This window comes from Lampris incognitus, chromosome 8, assembly GCF_029633865.1.
Source record: "Lampris incognitus isolate fLamInc1 chromosome 8, fLamInc1.hap2, whole genome shotgun sequence".
NCBI lineage: Eukaryota > Metazoa > Chordata > Actinopteri > Lampriformes > Lampridae > Lampris > Lampris incognitus.
This window is the reverse complement of record NC_079218.1, coordinates 56,268,245-56,287,932: the sequence shown is the minus strand read 5'-3', so window position 1 is coordinate 56,287,932 and position 19,688 is coordinate 56,268,245. Positions and strand designations below refer to the sequence as shown.

Sequence of the window (19,688 nt, the reverse complement as noted above, 5' to 3'; positions counted from 1 at the left end):
TTTATATGCAGATCTCTGACCTGAGTCCCTTCTTTAAGCAGCGTCTCCCCATTGGTCATCAGCAGCTGTCCGTCATCCAGCTCCTGCTCTTTCCCCTCCCCCGACGCGTGCTGCAGTGCATGCTGGTAGCTGAGCGTCATCTGGTCGGAGCCCGCCACGTCCACGAGGCTGGAGGGGTCGTCTTCAGCCCCGGCCGAGCAGAGCGAGCTGTCAATCATTTCGTCGAAGCTGAGAAGCGGCTGGGGCCGGACAGTGCTGCTGCCGCCGGCGGAGGCAGGGGGCAGGACGTCAGCGCTGTCACTCATCAGGTCAACCAAGTGGGAGGACTGGGAGGAGGCGGAGGGAGCGTTGGAGCCGGCGTCCCATAGGTCGACTAGGCTGTCTGTCCCGGACTCCCAGACAGAGAAGTCGGAAGGGTCGCGGGTTTGAGGCGCCACCGGCTGGACGGGTTTGGAATGTGCAGCCTCCTGGACCGGAGGCTGCTCCTGTTGTGGCACTGAATCTGTTTGGAATCACAAAAATGATGAGTGTTCGTTCTCTTGATGTCTTGTCTGATGCTCTGATCTGACGCTCTGATGCTCTGGTCTGATGCTCTGGTCTGATGCTCTGGTCTGATGCTCTGGTCTGATGCTCTGATCTGACGCTCTGATCTGATGCTCTGATCTGATGCTCTGATCTGATGCCCTGATGCTCTGGTCTGATGCTCTGGTCTGATGCTCTGGTCTGATGCTCTGGTCTGATGCTCTGATCTGACGCTCTGATCTGACGCTCTGATCTGAGGCTCTGATCTGAGGCTCTGATGCTCTGGTCTGATGCTCTGATCTGACGCTCTGGTCTGATGCTCTGGTCTGATGCTCTGGTCTGATGCTCTGGTCTGATGCTCTGATCTGATGCTCTGATCTGATGCTCTGGTCTGACGCTCTGACCTGACGCTCTGATCTGATGCTCTGGTCTGATGCTCTGATCTGGTGCTCTGATGCTCTGGTCTGACGCTCTGATCTGATGCTCTGGTCTGACGCTCTGATCTGATGCTCTGGTCTGATTCTCTGACGCTCTGATCTGATGTTCTGATCGGATGCTCTGATCTGACGCTCTGACCTGATGCTCTGATGCTCTGGTCTGACGCTCTGATCTGATGCTCTGATCTGGTGCTCTGATCTGATGCTCTGGTCTGATGCTCTGACGCTCTGATCTGATGCTCTGATCTGATGCTCTGATCGGTTGCTCTGATCTGATGCTCTGATCTGATACTCTGGTCTGATGCTCTGGTCTGATGCTCTGATCTGATGCTCTGACCTGATGCTCTGACGCTCTGGTCTGATGCTCTGGTCTGACGCTCTGACCTGATGCTCTGATCTGATGCTCTGGTCTGATGCTCTGATCTGATGCTCTGATCTGATGCTCTGGTCTGATGCTCTGGTCTGATGCTCTGGTCTGACGCTCTGACCTGATGCTCTGATCTGATGCTCTGATCTGATGCTCTGACGCTCTGGTCTGATGCTCTGATCTGATGCTCTGGTCTGATGCTCTGGTCTGATTCTCTGATCTGATGCTCTGATCTGATGCTCTGGTCTGATGCTCTGATCTGATGCTCTGGTCTGATGCTCTGGTCTGATTCTCTGATCTGATGCTCTGACGCTCTGGTCTGATGCTCTGGTCTGATTCTCTGGTCTGATGCTCTGGTCTGATGCTCTGATCTGATGCTCTGATCTGATGCTCTGACGCTCTGGTCTGATGCTCTGGTCTGATTCTCTGGTCTGATGCTCTGATCTGACGCTCTGACCTGATGCTCTGACCTGATGCTCTGACCTGATGCTCTGATGATCTGATCTCCTGCCATGGCACCGTACACCGACACTACTGAAGGAAGCAGTGTCGATATCCAACGTGCCACTACAGTGTGCACGAGTAGCAGAGCGAGGGAGTACAAGTCATTCCTAATGTGTGAGTGTGTTTGTCCCCCCCCTTTTTTTTCTCCCAAGTGTACTTGGCCAATTACCCCACTCCTCCGAGCCGTCCCGGTCGCTGCTCCACCCCCTCAGTTGATCCGGGGAGGGCTGCAGACTACCACATGCCTCCTCCCATACATGTGGAGTCACCAGCCGCTTCTTTTCACCTGACAGTGAGGAGTTTCACCAGGGGGACGTAGCGCGTAGGAGGATCACGCTATTCCCCCAGTTAACCCTCCCTCCTCCCCAAACAGGCGCCCCAACTGACCAGAGGAGGCGCTAGTGCAGCGACCAGGACACATACCCACATCCGACTCCCCACCCGCAGACACACCCAATTGTGTCTGTAGGGAAGCCCGACCAAGCTAGACGTAACACAGGGATTCGAACTGGCGAGCCCCGTGTTGGTAGGTAATGGAGAAGACTGCTATGCTACCCGGACGCCCCCGTGAGTGTGTTTGTTTATGTGTACTTCTGTTTCTGTAGTATGTGTCTACCCCATTCAGTTCTGCTGCTCTCGTCCTCCCTGCTGGCCTCCTCCTTGATGGGCGTGGTGATGATTTTAGGGATGGGGGACACGGCGGCCATGCTGTGCTCTGTACTTGCTTCAGCGTCATCATCATCACCTGGTGGGCCCAAAGTCACAGCAAACATCGAGGGAGCACAAAACGTCAAGCTGTCACACCCGCTACTTAACTTCACATGTGTTGAGACAACCAGAAGATGTCGCCTCTGACAAAATGGACTCGGGCATGATGATGATATTAAAATAGCTATGTTGTCAGCTGATGGTGGAAAGTTATTCAAACCTGCCACTTCTTGTTATGTTGTTGGTATGTGCAGTGGGAAGCGGTACTTGGGTAATTTAGTTTGGTACATTGTGGTACATGGTCTAGTTTGGTACATGGCCTAGTTTGGTACATGGCCTAGTTTGGTACATGGTGGTACATGGTCTAGTTTGGTACATGGTCTAGTTTGGTACATGGTCTAGTTTGGTACATGGTGGTACATGGTCTAGTTTGGTACATTGTGGTACATGGTTTAGTTTGGTACATGGTCTACTTTGGTACATGGTGGTACATGGTCTAGTTTGGTACATGGTGGTACATGGTCTAGTTTGGTACATTGTGGTACATGGTCTAGTTTGGTACATGGTCTACTTTGGTACATGGTGGTACATGGTCTAGTTTGGTACATGGTGGTACATGGTCTAGTTTGGTACATGGTCTAGTTTGGTACATGGTGGTACATGGCCTAGTTTGGTACATGGTGGTACATGGTCTAGTTTGGTACATGGCCTAGTTTGGTACATGGTGGTACATGGTCTAGTTTGGTACATGGCCTAGTTTGGTACATGGTGGTACATGGTCTAGTTTGGTACATGGCCTAGTTTGGTTGGTACATAGTGGTACATGGTCTGAGAAGTTTGGGACCCTCTGACATAGACCATCCAATAAAATGATGGCAGTTGCAGAGTTCCACCAAACACACAACGTCTCCCTGTGACGCCCACACCAGAACCAGGTATGAAACCCAACACATTCACCGTGACGGTTCAGACACCAGAACAACGTCGACGACTGTTTGAAACACCAAAATGAGGGCCGGACCGGCTCCACAATTCGCTGGACATGAGTGTTTTATGAGCTCACCCGTGGTCGCTATGGCGAGTCCTGAAGTGAGCAGGGTGTGAGTTATTTCTGCTGTCACCTGCTTGTTTACTTTGTCCCTCGCTGAGACAAGTGTGTCCACCTGGGACACAAAGTGATGACGTGTACTGTGCTGGTGCAGAAGCAGCGGCCGGCCTCATACAAACAGTGGCATGCAACATGTTGGGACAAAGTGCACGTCTTGTTGAATGTCTACGTGAAATTCTGTTAACACAGTTTCTGCAAGGGAGGTACTTTAACATGGCCTATTTCTGCAAACTTGAACGCACAATTACTCTAGTTCTTGAATCTAACAGGCTGAAAAAACAAGGTAAATGTGGCATGTGTAAAAATGTAGACACACCTTGGCCTCCTTGTACTACAGTACAGTACAGTACAGTACACTACAGTGTACTGGTGGTAGTACCACGAAGGCCAAACTTTGTCCAACACCGCACAACATACGATGGTCAGACTTGACGTTTGAATTGTACTTAAGAGTTGTGAAGAATTTCAATGTCTTTCTTGGCAACACAACCAAGACAAGGTTCTCTGCAGTACTCTTAATAGTTCTCACCGAAGTATCAGGATGACACCGGACATCACAATACTCCAACACATTATTTACTAGTGTCACATAATGAGCGATAATATAGATCCTAAAATCTGTTAATCCAGAAGGGATCCTGGTCTTGGCTTTGTTACCAAGAAGATGATAACATGTGGTGTTACGGTGGTCCAGTGGTCAGCACTGGTCCTCACAGCAAGAAGGTCCTGGGTTTGAACCCCAGGCCGTCCCACCTCCTTTCTGTGTGGAGGTTGCATGTTCTCCCCGTGTCTACGTGGGTTTCCTCCCACCATCAGAAAGACATGCATGTTAGGGTTAATACTCCTGCCTGTGCCCCTGAGCAAGGCAATGGGAAGAAGAACTGGAGTTGGTCCCACTGCCCACTGCTCCTATACAACAGGATGGTTACATGCAGAGAACACAATCATTGTAAGAACACAATGATAAATAAAGTGACGTTCTCTCTTTCATTCAGATATTGTTCACAGTCCTCAAATACAATTCAAACGCCACGTGGGACCAACTCATGTTGTGCAACACTGAACAAAGTTGTTGCTTTGTGGTCGTTAAATACAAAGACACAATGGAGTGCCTGAACATCTGCCCATCACCGTCGCTACTTTGTTACTGGGCCCAAAGGAAAGGACGTCACCACAAACGGTATATGACCTAGTTAAAAGGGTACGCCTCCAGGTCAAAGGTGTCGAAAGAACGCGTCACATCGGTGACCTCGCTGGCTCCGACTGTTTAACAGCCAGGCAGCTTTGGACCGGACTGGACTTTCAGGCCCCACATGAGCTTCAGGACCACGTGTATGGGCTCCAGGAACAGGACAGGCTCCGTGTCTAAAGGGAACATGCAACCATTTTGACTGAAGAACTTAAAGCTACAGTCCTTAATCCTAATGTAAACCAGAGGGTCGCCCCACGACCAGTCTACAAACCACAGGACAGGAAGCTGTTGTCGCTCCCAGATTGATTGACATGTGTCTTAATACAAGGACTAACAGTAAGCACCAACTAAATGTGAGTTTCTAATGTTTTGTGACGCTGTAGAAGGTGTGTTCACGTCTCTAATGGTTGTAAAGACTGGAGTCAAACACACCCATATGTTGTATTACCAGCTGATGAGAAATACACAACATGATTATTTTACATCTACAGCTCAAACTACTCACTCATGTGTGGACATATACACCCATTACACATGGTCAGACAAACCACAGACTGGGCCTTTAACCTTGTTGTGTGCTGTTACACTCAGGTTACATTACTGCAGAAATGAGCACCACCCAAATGCATATAAATATTAATAATAATAATAATAATAAACATATAATAAAGGTAAGTGAGGAGGCAGTGGTGTTGACAGCTGGATTGGAGTCATCAAAAAGATAAATCATTGAAGTTATTAATCAGAGACTTACTTTGTTTAAATACTCAAAAAGTAACCTTCAACAGACTGATGTTTAAAGTTAAGATATTGGAAGAAATACTTAAAAAAGCTCTGTCTTCAAGTCTGTGCTGAAACCAGGGCAGTTAAATGGGTAATGCATGCATTTATAATAGTAATGCATTTATAATAATGAATTTAAAATAGTAATGCATTTATAATAATGAATTTATAATAGTAATGCATTTATAATAATGAATTTAAAATAGTAATGCATTTATAATAATGAATTTAAAATAGTAATGCATTTATAATAGTAATGCATTTATGATAGTAATGTATAATAGTAATGCATTTATAATAATGAATTTATAATAGTAATGCATTTATAATAGTAATGTATAATAGTAATGTATTTATAATAGCAATGCATGTATGATATTAATGTATAATAGTAATGCATTTATAATAGTAATGCATTTATAATAATGAATTTAAAATAGTAATGCATTTATAATAATGAATTTAAAATAGTAATGCATTTATAATAATGAATTTAAAATAGTAATGCATTTATAATAGTAATGCATTTATGATAGTAATGTATAATAGTAATGCATTTATAATAATGAATTTATAATAGTAATGCATTTATAATAGTAATGTATAATAGTAATGCATTTATAATAGTAATGCATGTATGATATTAATGTATAATAGTAATGCATTTATAATAGTAATGCATTTATAGTAATGTATTTATAATAGTAATGCATTTATGATAATAATGTATGTATAATAGTAATGCATTTATGATAGTAATGTATAATAGCAATGTATTTATAATAGTAATGCATGGCAGCAACCCACCAGGCTTAGTGAATCCATTTCCATATGGCCCTTGTTAGGAGTTCAAGCCCACATATACTAAAAACTGTTTTTCAAATGAACTTTTAAAGAACATAAAACACTTCAAACTAACTAAAAGGTAAAATGTGACCCGGAGTGGGTTCTCAACTGTGTTGAGAAAGCTGAAATTGAAATAAAGACAGCGTGAATCCTGTCCAGACCGCACCGGGTCTGCAGACCTGTGCTGAAACTGAATGCAGGATTAGTTTAAACCAAGGACCCTTTAAGGAGGACAAAGATAGGGGACAGAAAGGACACCCACACGACCACCGATGACGAACAGATGCCTGCTTGGGTGGGCTTCCCAGCTCAACCTCAAATCCAGAATCAGTAGACTTCCTTCAAAGGAGGGAGATCAAGTTCACGGGACAAGGTATTTCATTTAGAAAGGACAAGAGACCAGATGAATCTATTTTTTGGAAATAAATTTTGTGATCTTAAAATCAGATGGAATAGGAATGTTAATTGAGGGCATCCAGCCGTTTATTTTAAAATGTCGCCAGGAGCCAGTTTAAACTGACTGTAGCCTCACCCAACTATAGAATCTGCATCACAGCGCGACGACACCAACAAACAAAACCGGACATTACATCACTGTGCAACAAAACAACGTCCGCTCCACAAAGGTCAAACTGCACAGACCCATTTAAGGTCAGATGTGAACCCATGGGGCAATCGGGGCAAATGGACGGCGGTGGCGACCCTTCGGTAGAGGAATGGCGGCGCATGCACTCACGGGTCATCGGCGGAGAAGGAAGAGGAGGAGCACAAGGAGTGTGTGAGGTGCAGCATGACAAGGAGGTCCAACCGGAAGTGACATAGGAAACCGAAGGAGGGGGGTGTGTGTGAGGGGGGTATTGGGAGAGGATGAAGATTTTGACATGTGTTTAGATACGCTGGCTTTATATCCGAGTCCCAGTCCTTTCCACAGGAACGACACAATTTTAAAGCACACCAGGAAAAGAAACTCCACACAACTGCGACTACGGAAAGCAAACTGAGACAGCGGACTAGACAACAGCCAAAGCACGGCAACTGTGACAACGCAGGAAACAGCCATCACACAAACTGACCGGAGACGTGTTGGTACACAAGAGTGACGAGGTTAGTAGAAAGCTAGCTAGTTCAGGGGGTTAGACTGTTAGCAAGGTAGCTTGAAAGTGCTGAAGGGTGGAAAAGCCTTGGGGTCCTGCAGGACAAAACCCTCCCAATGCTCGACTTGGCTTTGGGAAACTGGGTTTGGGTCCTGAAGTTGAGGTCATTTTCATGTCCAGTGAACGGGGTATGGCACCAGCACCAGCAGCGTTAGCTCTTCCACTGGCAGTGTTATTTAACACGGCATTATTACCACCTGAGGCAGGAGTTTGCTTTCCATCCCCCCTCCTTATAAACACAACCGTCCATGAATAAACACCAAACACACGAGGGTCCTCCTCTTTCTAGTGTTGGATGGCCAGCGCGGTTCTGTCGATGGACTACCACCAAGACCGCAGGGCCTCACGCCACCAGTGGCCCCCCAAAAATGGAGGTGCTACATTCACACAGGGACTATTTCAAGAGGACCCCCCCCCCCTCAGAATAAATTCATACAACAGTTGGTGATGAGTTTTAGTCCCTACAGCTGAGGGGGCCCGACATGCAGTTCATATTGGTGACCCGCCCACCTGTAATGAGAGGTTCAAGACTACAGATCGTAGTGGCGTGGGCCTAAAGCCAAGGACTCATCTGATGCGGGTGTTTGAGGCCCACTAGCTAGCTAGTGCTGTGGGGGTCCCGTATATCAGCTGCCTGCTGTAGCAAGTACATAGGCAGCCCGTTTTTGACTGTAAAACGTTAAAAACCAGAACCAGTTCACGGCTCCAAAACACGTAACCAGAACAAGAAAAGAAGGCTATTTCTCAGCTTTAGCCCCGCTTTGGCTAGCATTGTGGCGGGTGACGGGTCGGTTTTGGCGGGAAGATCTGCAGTGGTTGGTGAGACGTGAGGGGTGTCTGAACAAACTGTGGCTGGTGAGTCCTGCCGGGGGTGTTTACTCCACAGTATAAAGCCCGCTTATCTGACGCCTGTTCTTCTACATATGAGGGTGGATATATCGGTGGGGATGGAGGTCTCCTGTGGGATGGGGTGGGGATGGAGGTCTCCTGTGGGATGGGGTGATTTTTTGTTTTCTCTTGCGATGCTTTGTGTTGGCGTGGGTCGGATGGTGTGGGCGGGGTCGTGGATTATGGGGTGGGGGGTGGCTTTACCAAGATGAAGTGAGGGGAAAGGAAAGCGGGACGCAAACCTTCAAAACCCCCCAGCGGGGGTGAGAACAGACCTGTTTCGTCATGTTAGCATTATGTAAGCCCGCTACTACATGCGCCAAAGGGGAAACACAACCATGGATTACAGGAGAAACAGAAAGGAGGCCAGCTTTAGCTGACTGATCAGTCCCTGATGCGGTCAGTCTTCCTTCCTCTGCATCACTTCATCTCCAAGTTGGAGAGTGGCTGACAGGTGTTCCGCCAAAATCGGTGATCCTTTGGATTCTGTGACCCTGGTTTGAAAACACGCTATCTCAGCCAGGATACAGCGCCTAGATGAGGCTAAATCCAGGCATAAAGTCGCACAAGGCTACGTTTAAGCACTAGGAGGGGGGTGGTCAATTTTAGACGTGGGTTTGGCGTGGTTAAGGTTAGGATTATCATCTGGGGAGGGGCCAAAATAGCGTGTTTAAAGGGCAGGGTCACATAATCTGGTAGGTCACTGATTTCGGAGTAACACCTGGTTTTCCAGTCAAGCTAGCAGGGGTACCGGGAGGTCCCGGCTGTTCTCGCCCCACTTCCGCTCACGTTTCCTCCTGGTTTACAGGCTGTACCTACCGGCTGCAGCGGAGGGCTGCGTCCGTGCATGAGGCGGCGGGGTGCGGAGGGGCGATGCGCCCCGCGGCGCGGCGTGAGGACTGGGAACACTGGGACTGTGCTGCTGCCTCAAGAACGGACTGTCCAAACGGCCTGGCGGACAAGAGACAGGGCCCGGGGCGAGACACACACAGACACACACAGACACACACACACACACACACACGCACACACACGTGTAGCACACATGTAACACAAACACGCAGCGACGCACACGTACACAGCACAACACACACAGAAAGACGAGTAGGACGGACAGACGAGAGAGGAGGAGGGACAGAGACAAAAACAAGGGGGAGAGAGAGAGAGAGAGAGAGAGGGAGAGGGAGAGAGAGAGAGAGCGAGAGAGGGGGGGGGGTAAAGACCGGTAAGGCTCAGAGGTAAACCCGTGAGGGGAGAAGAATTGACTCAGAAACCGGACAGGAGAGAAAGTCACAGGACGGTTCCAGGAGACGAGTGGAAGCAAATGCAACAAAAACAAAAGGGTGGTGGAATGGACCGACAAATGGAGGCATGAACGACGGAAACAAAACAGAAAGAGGGACACCAGTGGATGCATGGTGCAGGTTCAGGTCACGTGAAATAGAGAGAGAGGGAGAGAGAGAGAGAGAGAGAGAGAAGAAGAGAGTGGTTAGTGTTGTAGTCACACCGACTCTGTAGCATGCAGAGTAAAAAGGAGATGCTGAAAATGTCACTGCAGTAATTATGGGTGATTATCTCTGGGTCGCGTCATCCAGCTGAAAAGTCTGCAGCTGCACGTCAACAAACAAGCAAAACAGTTTTCCAAACCCAAATCCAGAGCAACTGAAACAGAAACCACGTTAGGGGTTTGGGTCTGCGGGGAATACCGACACGCCGTCACGTTGCTCATTCCAGTCATCCGGACTTGGTGAAGTCTTGCACGGCGAGGCTACGTATTACTGACGTCACAAGTGACATGTACGACCAAAGAAGTAACCATCAGCGAGCACGGCCCGTGCTCGGACCTTCTCGGTCTTGTGGCGCTTTCAGGCCGGAGTCGCCACAAATGAACCAGAATCACCGCTTCAAGGCGCCACAGGACAGCCCTGACAGACAGTCAGCAGCGACGGAAATACTTAAAATAACAACAGATAGTACAGAAAAACTACCTTAGAGGGTAACAGGGCGCACCTGTTCCAGAAGGAAGCCAGCCAATAGTAGAAGACATTAAAACAACAAAAACACCAGGTCAGAATCTGGACAAATCTGTGTTAGAAAATCCCCAAAACAAATAAGTAAGTATTTTACCTGCCAGCACGGTAAAATACTTCAACCTGGTAAGACGTCTTAAAACGGGATTAAATCCCTCGCTTACCTAAAACCCAGAAATCCTGAAACAGGAAGTCAACCGATTAAAGCGCCACTCCATCCAGAAACGAGTTGTTGTTGTGTTGGTGTCCCCTAAAATGTCTGCCCTCGACTCTCCTGCCCGCGCAACTTCCTCTCCTGTAGGGGGAGCTCTCTGCCCACGTCACTAACATCTGATTTTGTACGTCACAAATCCAAAAGCCAATCGCTGTCCGATATGCAAATACACGGCGGGCAAAGAAACCGGAACCCTCCCGTGCAGAGAGGGCTTGCCAACGCACCGCGAGCTGGCGTCGACGTGGCGAAGGTGTTCATAGCAAACACGGCAGTGTGCAGGTTTTGGATGTAAACTGGAGCCTGGAGCTGTCTTCCACAATCTACCAAACAAAAATCCGGTAACACTTTAGTATGGGGAACATAAAAAAACTTAATTACTAGTGAATTAGTAACGATCAAGATGTCACTTTAGTATGGGGAACATAGTCTAAGTAACAAAACTTAATTGCTAGTGAATTAGCAATGATCAAGATGTCACTTTAGTATGGGGAACATATTCTAAGTAACAACAACTTAATTTACAGTAATGTAACACCATGAACACTTGTAGTTTTGTGTGTTGTTATGTAAGAACAGACCATATTCATTAAGTGTTAGTAAGGGAGAATAACTCTTCTTGTGGTACTACCACCTTATAAAGGCCATACTAAGCAAAGCATATTGAGATGGTACTACTAATAAGCAATACTTCTGAGGTCATAGAGGGACAACTCATAGTTAATGGCTTACTGGTGTAACCGGTTATGTTCTTGCCCGGTGCGGGATTCGATACCGGGTGTGCTGCACCACAAGGCCACATCACTAACCGCTCGGCTAAAGGGTCAGATCCGTTAGCTAGGGGCTAACGGGTCTTATTAGTAGTTTACACTGGTTGTATAATAAGGCCATGCAGAATAAGGCATTAATGAGTACGTAATAATGACCAATTAAGAGCCAAATGTTGCTAATTTGCATGCTAATAAGCACCTAATTAATGGGGACTACGTTCCCCATACTAAAGTGTTACCCAGAAATCCCACTAATGCTGATGTGGGTCTGTTTCTGTAACGCCCACACCAGTGAGGCGTGTTTCCAGCAGTTACCGGGAAGTCGCGGGTTTCCACAAGTGGTTCGTGTTGGTGAGTGATGCTGTGCCGGCTCTTCCCGCCGGGACGGGGCCGGCGAGCGGGAGTCGGGCTGTAAGTGATGTATTTCTTTAACAGTCAAATGAAAGCTTTCCACTGTAACACGCTTCCTTGGTGACTGGTAGCATTAGCCACGTTAGCTTTCTGCTAGCTGCTGCTAGTGGTTTGGTAACGGTTAAACTGTGTATTTAGCTAACGTTCAGCCATAAGAAATGACGACACAGCGCTTAATATAAAACCTCTTGTCTGGTCTGGACTTCGTCCCCCTCCGGTGCGGATCTTGTCGCCCTGACGTCCCGGTGCTTTTCATGTCGACTACTGCCAATGAGCCAGCTCCCAGGCGAAGCTGGTTGGCTGTCAGGATAGACAGGTGACGTGACGTCACTTCCGGCGCTCTAAGGCCGGCCATCTTGATGCACGCCGCTCTCTCCCGCGCAGCGGTGGTGGGCGGGGCCTGAGGCCCGCGCTATCTGCTTATTCATACGTCCCGGTTTTCCCAATGAGGGGAGTCCAGGAGAGGAGTGTGCTCCCAGCCTGTTCTTTTTTTTTAACTTTTTACGTGGGGACATCATGTTAACAATATGTTAGTCATCCCAGATTATTTTTGAACATTATTAATATGTGTCTGGAGGGCTATTTTAACATCTTCTCTCAAGTTTGACGCGTAACTTAACCTTAATCCCCCAGGTGTTAGAACAGCGGTTATCCAAGAAAAGCTTTCTTGTTTCACCTATTCAACGCCCTTTTATAAGATAACTTAAAACAAATTCATCTAGTCTGAGGCAACGAATATTATACAGCTCTTATGTAGACTATTAGAAGTACTCTTCTAATATCATAATGGTCTAACAATAGCTATTTTAATAGTCTGTGCATAGGACCAGTATATTATAATAATATAAACTGGTATAATACTAACCCAGATGAGAGGGGGTGGAGCAGTGACCGGGACGGCTTCCCAGACAGCATCCGGATGTGGGCCACTTCAGGCAATGATGCGGCACTGACGGCCTTCTTCTGGCCCTGACAAAATGGATGTGAGCCTGAAGTGGCCCACATGTATAATGGCAAATATGGCCAAAATACGCCAAATCAAATGTGGGCCTTTTTTGGCAAAGAGGCGGTGCTCTCGGCAACATGTGATCTGGATGTGACCCTGAAGTGGCCATCATTCCACGCGGTATGTGGGCTGGATGAAGTGTCGAGTGTGGGACGGGTCCGGGCCACAGCAATTTTGCTATCAGGGAATAACCAAGTTATTTAACTTAAGAGAAATATTCTTAAAGCGTGATGAATAATCCAACATAGTCAGTTCTTGATGTGTAAGTGTTTCCTGAAATAACAAGGTATTTCTGTGATGTTAACACCGTCAGACTTCTTAAGATGGACTGTTTTTCAGAGAAAGGAAAAACAAGGAACCAACTCAGTGTTGACATCTACAGAAATCCGTTCCTCCTCATCTTCGTATACGTGAGCCGGTTAAGCCTTCAGAGTACCACACGCAAAAACCGCAGATTGATCACTTTTAAGAAAAACAGGAAACTGTACGTTAGTTTGTTGTACATAAAAAAAATAAGAAATCTACAGTCGCTGAGGACCAGCAGGAGTCAAAACCAGGTTTGATGAGCTCTGCTGTCTGGAAAACAGGCGGACATGGAGAAGAACATCTCCATGTGGACAACTGCCACATCACCTCCTCCCATCCATGTGTGTGTGTGTGTGTGTGTGTTGGGTAGGCATGGTGGTGTGAAGAAGAACTTGATGATGGCGATGGCGTGACATGGTCGGTCCACGAGATTCCTGGAACCTTGCCGTGTTCAGTCTCTCCAACTTCAATTTTGATCTCCAGCGACCCAAGAATTTCTACAAAACGTCCCTCCTCTACTTCCTCAGCAAAACAAATAATTCAGAGAGCAGAAGGAGCAACTAACCACCTCCTGGTCAGGCACCAGAGTAGATCCCAAATCACACAACACTACCAGAACAGTCCAAAAGTGGTTTTTCCCCATGTTGGTGGGTGTGCAAGTTGTTTTGGTAGATAAGAACAGTGGCACGGTAGCTTAACTCCTAGCTGCTCATTCAGTGTTCAGTTCACTCTTTTCTAAAGCGGAAGCTTCTTATGCTGGGTTGAAACGCCAGAGAAGCAGATACTTTACATGACGGGGAAAAGGCCGTGGGCGGGGCTGACCCCGTGTGAACCACAGACAGCTGGCTATTGATCAAGCAGGGGACACAAGTGAGCCCTGAGGGTGGAAGCTGCAGGCGTCTTACCGGTCCTGTGGACGGAGACGGGGGCCGCGTCCACGCTGCTGCTCAGCGCTCGCTCCTTCTGCTTGAAGAAGTCACGAGGGTTTCCTGAACGCTGGGCGATGATGGCCTTCGCCTCCTGTCAATGAAAGACACACAAATGCACACACACACGCGTCAATGATATTTAATAGACAAATGGCGTGCCGGTGTAACACAGGCTTCAGAATTGAACCGCTGCTCCAAGTTTAAGCCCATCTCCACGCCGGTCTCCATGCTATCTATGAAAAGCTAACCGGGTCAGAGCAGAACCTCCCCTGGCCTACTAACACAGAACTACGGCCCCACTGACATACATCCAGGAGCCCAACTGTCATCACTCACATCCCCAATGTTCTATTTTTGCATTCTACTCAAATCTATCTATCTATCTATCTATCTATCTATCTATCTATCTATCTATCTATCTATCTATCTATCTATCTATCTATCTATCTATCTATCTATCTATCTATCTATCTATCTATCTGTCTGTCTGTCTGTCTGTCTGTCTGTCTGTCTGTCTGTCTGTCTATCTATCTATCTATCTATCTATCTATCTATCTATCTATCTATCTATCTATCTATCTATCTATCTATCTATCCGTCCGTCCGTCCGTCCGTCCGTCCGTCCGTCCGTCTGTCTGTCTGTCAAACCCACCTCCACTTCAGTCTCCTTTTTGTCCTGATTGAGGTCTTCGTAACTCGGCTCTGCGACCTTGGGAGAGACAGAGAGTCATACAGAAGGGAAGTGTAGAGATTACAGAGTCATATGGAAGGGAAGTGTGGAGATTACAGAAGAGACGGATGGTTTCTGAGGCTCATGGCGTTACAGGAATTAAGCCTCAGAGTCACATCTGAATCTTAAAAGATCTGAACTGACTTAAACCTTCAATACTGAGCAAGTATTTATTTACTCATCCAATCTCATGTGTTTACATGACACCCGCCGGCCAGCAGAGGGCGAAAGAGCTCATATTTCCACCAATAACGTCTGTAGTCCAGGGGAAGCCCCTAATAAATATCTGGCGGAGACTCCCAAAGGCAGGGACGACTTTTAAAGAGAATAGAGCTCAGGGTCAGTTGTGAGAATGGCTTTTCTGATCAACAGATTTTCTGTGAAGGTTTATTTCGTTAATTCACGAGGTTTGTAAAAACACGAAAAACACGAGAGAAGAACTTTAAAAACCCAACAAAGGGACAAAGAAAATGAAAGCTCAATGAAATCTCATGGACCAAACACAAGTTAACATAAAACATAAAACCATTAAACCTGATGCAATAACACACACACGTGTGTGTGTGTGTGTAAGAGTAGGATGTAGATAGATAGAGGTACTACCTGGTGAGCAATGCCATTGTTATCACCAACCTGAATGCCATTGTTGCAGACTAAAGACACGTGCTGGATATGAACAGCGCTCGCTGACTTGAAGTGAGCCATCCTTCCTCGTGTCCTGTTCTCTGACACACACAGGCGTTCGGGGTAACGGCCTGTACACATTTGATGCACAGATCTGCATGCTGTCTATTTTTGATTTCCGTTAAAATGATGTTTTTCATGTGGACTTGGAGAAGGCTTATGACGTTATGACCCCGGGGCAATCTGGGGGGGGGTACTGCGGGAGTATGGGGTACCGGGGCAGTTGCTACAAGCCATCCGATCCTTGTATAACCAAGGAAAAGCTGTGTCCGCATTCTCGACACAAAGTCAAACACGTTTTCGGTGGGTGTCGGACTCCGCCAAGGTTGTCCCCTGTCTCCATTTCAGTTTGTGATATTTATGGACAGGATCTCAAGGCGCAGCCAAGGTGAGGAGTGTGTCTGTTCTGGGGACCTCAGAATTCAATGTCTGCTCTGAGAGTCAGCCCCTCCAAGTCTGAGGCCATGGTTCTCTACCGGGAAATCGTGGATTTCTCCGTCTCGGTTTGGGATGAGTTGTTGCCTCGAGTGGTGAAGAGGGAGCTGAGCCGGAAGGCAAAGCTCTCAGTTTACCAGCCAAACTTCCTCCCAGCCCTCACCTATGGTCATGAGCTTTGGGTAGTGACCGAAAGGGTGAGATCGCGGATACAAGCAGCTGAAATGAGTTTCCTCCGTAGGGAGTCTGGGCTCAGCCTTAGAGATAGGGTGAGGAGCTCGGACATCCAGAGGGAGCTCGGAATAGAGCCGCTGCTCCTTCGGGTCAAAAGGAGCCAGCTGAAGTGGTCCAGGCATCTGATTAGGATGCCTCCTGGGTGCCTTTCTAGGCACGTCCAACTGGGAGGAGACTCCGCGGCAGACCCAGAACTTGTTGGAGGGACTACACGTCCAATCTGGCCTTGCAACGCCGTGGGATCCCCCAGGAGGAGGTGGAGGGTGTTGCTGGGGAGAGGGAGGTCTGGAGTGTCCTACTTGGCTTGCTGCCACCGCGACCCGACCGCGGAGAAGCGGCTGAAGATGGGGTGAGATGATGTTTCTAGCCCCTCTTTACAATTCAGCAGTTAACGGAAGCTTGCTGATGAGGCTCGGTATTCCGGGACCATGTGGGGGGACGGTGATGTGCTCACTGCTCAGCATCACAGGGCATTTTCCGGATGTTGCTTTTGTTAATACGTCACACACCTCTGCCACAATGTCGCCCTTTACAGCTGCTTTTAATGAAAGGAAACGATGCCTTCATTTTAAACAAACACGTTCATCAGTTAAGCAATTAATTAATTAGTTAATTAATTAAATAATTTATTTAGTATTTATTTAGGGTCTGTGCCCGTTTGTTACAAATGAGCTTATCAGCATCACACCAGGTTCACATGTAGGCCAGAATGCACTGGTTAGAAAACAGGAAGACACCCCGGACCGATCGCCAGTCCATCATAGAACCCCCCCCCCCACACCCACACACACACACTTACTACGGCGGGCCGGCTTCGCGATCTCTCTTTTGCCTCTTCTTCCTCCTGCATCTTCTTCCTGCTCAAGGACACACACACACACACACACACACACACACACACACACACACACACACACACACAGAGTAAATGATCAGTTCCAGCAGAGACCTCCTACATCGTGCAGTCCAGAGTACACAGTATGTACATGTATGTGTACATGTATGTGTACATGTATGTGTACATGTACTCAGTAGAAGTTTAAGAGGGACACCTTCTCTTACAGTCATGACAGCTGTTAAATGGACAGCTTCCGTAACTCAACAAGCTTTATATTGTTCAAGAGCTCGTGTCTCACTTCAAGATCTCTCTCTGATCTGATGTTCTGAAAGAGTTGTGTTCACATGCTGAGGTGTACTGACAGGACTTTACTTTACTGACAGGACTTTACTTTACTGACAGTACTTTACTTTACTGACAGGACTTTACTTTACTGACAGTACCTTACTTTACTGACAGGACTTTACTTTACTGACAGGACTTTACTTTACTGACAGGACTTTACTTTACTGACAGTACTTAACTTTACAGACAGGACCTTACTTTACTGACAGTACCTTACTTTACTGACAGTACCTTACTTTACTGACAGGACTTTACTTTACTGACAGGATTTTACTTTACTGACAGTACTTGACTTTACTGACAGTACCTTACTTTACTGACAGGACTTTACTTTACTGACAGGACTTTACTTTACGGACAGTACCTTACTTTACTGACAGTACTTGACTTTACTGACAGGACTTGACTTTACTGACAGGACTTTACTTTACTGACAGGACTTGACTTTACTGACAGGACTTTACTTTACTGACAAGACTTTACTTTACTGACAGTACCTTACTTTACTGACAGTACTTGACTTTATTGACAGGACTTGACTTTACTGACAGGACTTTACTTTACTGACAGGACTTTACTTTACTGACAGGACTTGACTTTACTGACAGTACCTTACTTTACTGACAGGGCTTTACTTTACTGACAGTACCTTACTTTACTGACAGGACTTTACTGACAGTACTTTACTTTACTGACAGTACTTTACTTTACTGACAGTACCTTACTTTACTGACAGGACTTTACTGACAGTACCTTACTTTACTGACAGGGCTTTACTTTACTGACAGTACCTTATTTTACTGACAGTACTTTACTTTACTGACAGTACCTTACTTTACTGACAGGACTTTACTGACAGTACCTTACTTTACTGACAGGACTTTACTTTACTGACAGTACCTTACTTTACTGACAGGACTTTACTTTACTGACAGGACTTTACTTTACTGACATTACTTTACTTTACTGACAGGACTTTACTTTACTGACAGGACCACCTTACTTTACTGACAGGACTTTACTTTACTGACAGGACTTTACTTTACTGACAGTACCTTACTTTACTGACAGGACTTTACTGACAGTACTTTACTTTACTGACAGTACTTTACTTTACTGACAGGACTTTACTTTACTGACAGGACTTGACTTTACTGACAGTACCTTACTTTACTGACAGGACTTTACTTTACTGACAGGACTTGGCTTTACTGACAGGGCTTTACTTTACTGACAGTACTTTACTTTACTGACAGTACCTTACTTTACTGACAGGACTTTACTGACAGTACTTTACTTTACTGACAGTACTTTACTTTACTGACAGGACTTTACTTTACTGACAGTACCTTACTTTACTGACAGGACTTGACTTTACTGACAGGGCTTTACTTTACTGACAGGACTTTACTTTACTGACAGTACCTTACTTTACTGACAGGGCTTTACTTTACTGACAGTACCTTACTTTACTGACAGGACTTTACTGACAGTACTTTACTTTACTGACAGCACTTTACTTTACTGGCAGAACTTTACTTTACTGACAGGACTTTACTTTACTGGCAGCCCTTTACTGACAGTACCTTACTTTACTGACAGTACTTTACTTTACTGACAGGGCTTTACTTTACTGACAGTACTTTACTGACAGTACCTTACTTTACTGACAGGACTTTACTGACAGTACCTTACTTTACTGACAGGGCTTTACTTTACTGACAGTACCTTACTTTACTGACAGTACTTTACTTTACTGACAGTACCTTACTTTACTGACAGGACTTTACCGACAGTACCTTACTTTACTGACAGGGCTTTACTTTACTGACAGGACTTTACTTTACTGAAAGTACCTTACTTTACTGACAGGACTTTACTTTACTGACAGGACTTTACTTTACTGACATTACTTTACTTTACTGACAGGACTTTACTTTACTGACAGTACCACCTTACTTTACTGACAGGACTTTACTTTACTGACAGGACTTTACTTTACTGACAGGGCTTTACTTTACTGACAGTACCTTACTTTACTGACAGGACTTTACTGACAGTACTTTACTTTACTGACAGTACTTTACTTTACTGACAGGACTTTACTTTACTGACAGGACTTGACTTTACTGACAGTACCTTACTTTACTGACAGGACTTTACTTTACTGACAGGACTTGACTTTACTGACAGGGCTTTACTTTACTGACAGTACTTTACTTTACTGACAGGACTTTACTTTACTGACAG

General features: G+C 46.3%; 1 protein-coding gene across 1 annotated transcript in view; it reads right to left on the bottom strand.

Annotated features, from left to right (window-relative positions):
* Positions 1-19,688, bottom strand: part of dbn1 (drebrin 1) — a 118,535-nt gene that overhangs the window by 4,416 nt on the left and 94,431 nt on the right. Inside the window, exons 8-12 of the mRNA XM_056284955.1 lie at positions 17,055-17,112; positions 14,825-14,881; positions 14,149-14,263; positions 2,447-2,575; positions 21-502 (exon numbers count right to left, since the gene is read on the bottom strand). Of these exons, the coding sequence (XP_056140930.1) occupies positions 21-502; positions 2,447-2,575; positions 14,149-14,263; positions 14,825-14,881; positions 17,055-17,112 (841 nt within the window). The remainder of the gene's footprint in view (positions 1-20; positions 503-2,446; positions 2,576-14,148; positions 14,264-14,824; positions 14,882-17,054; positions 17,113-19,688) is intronic.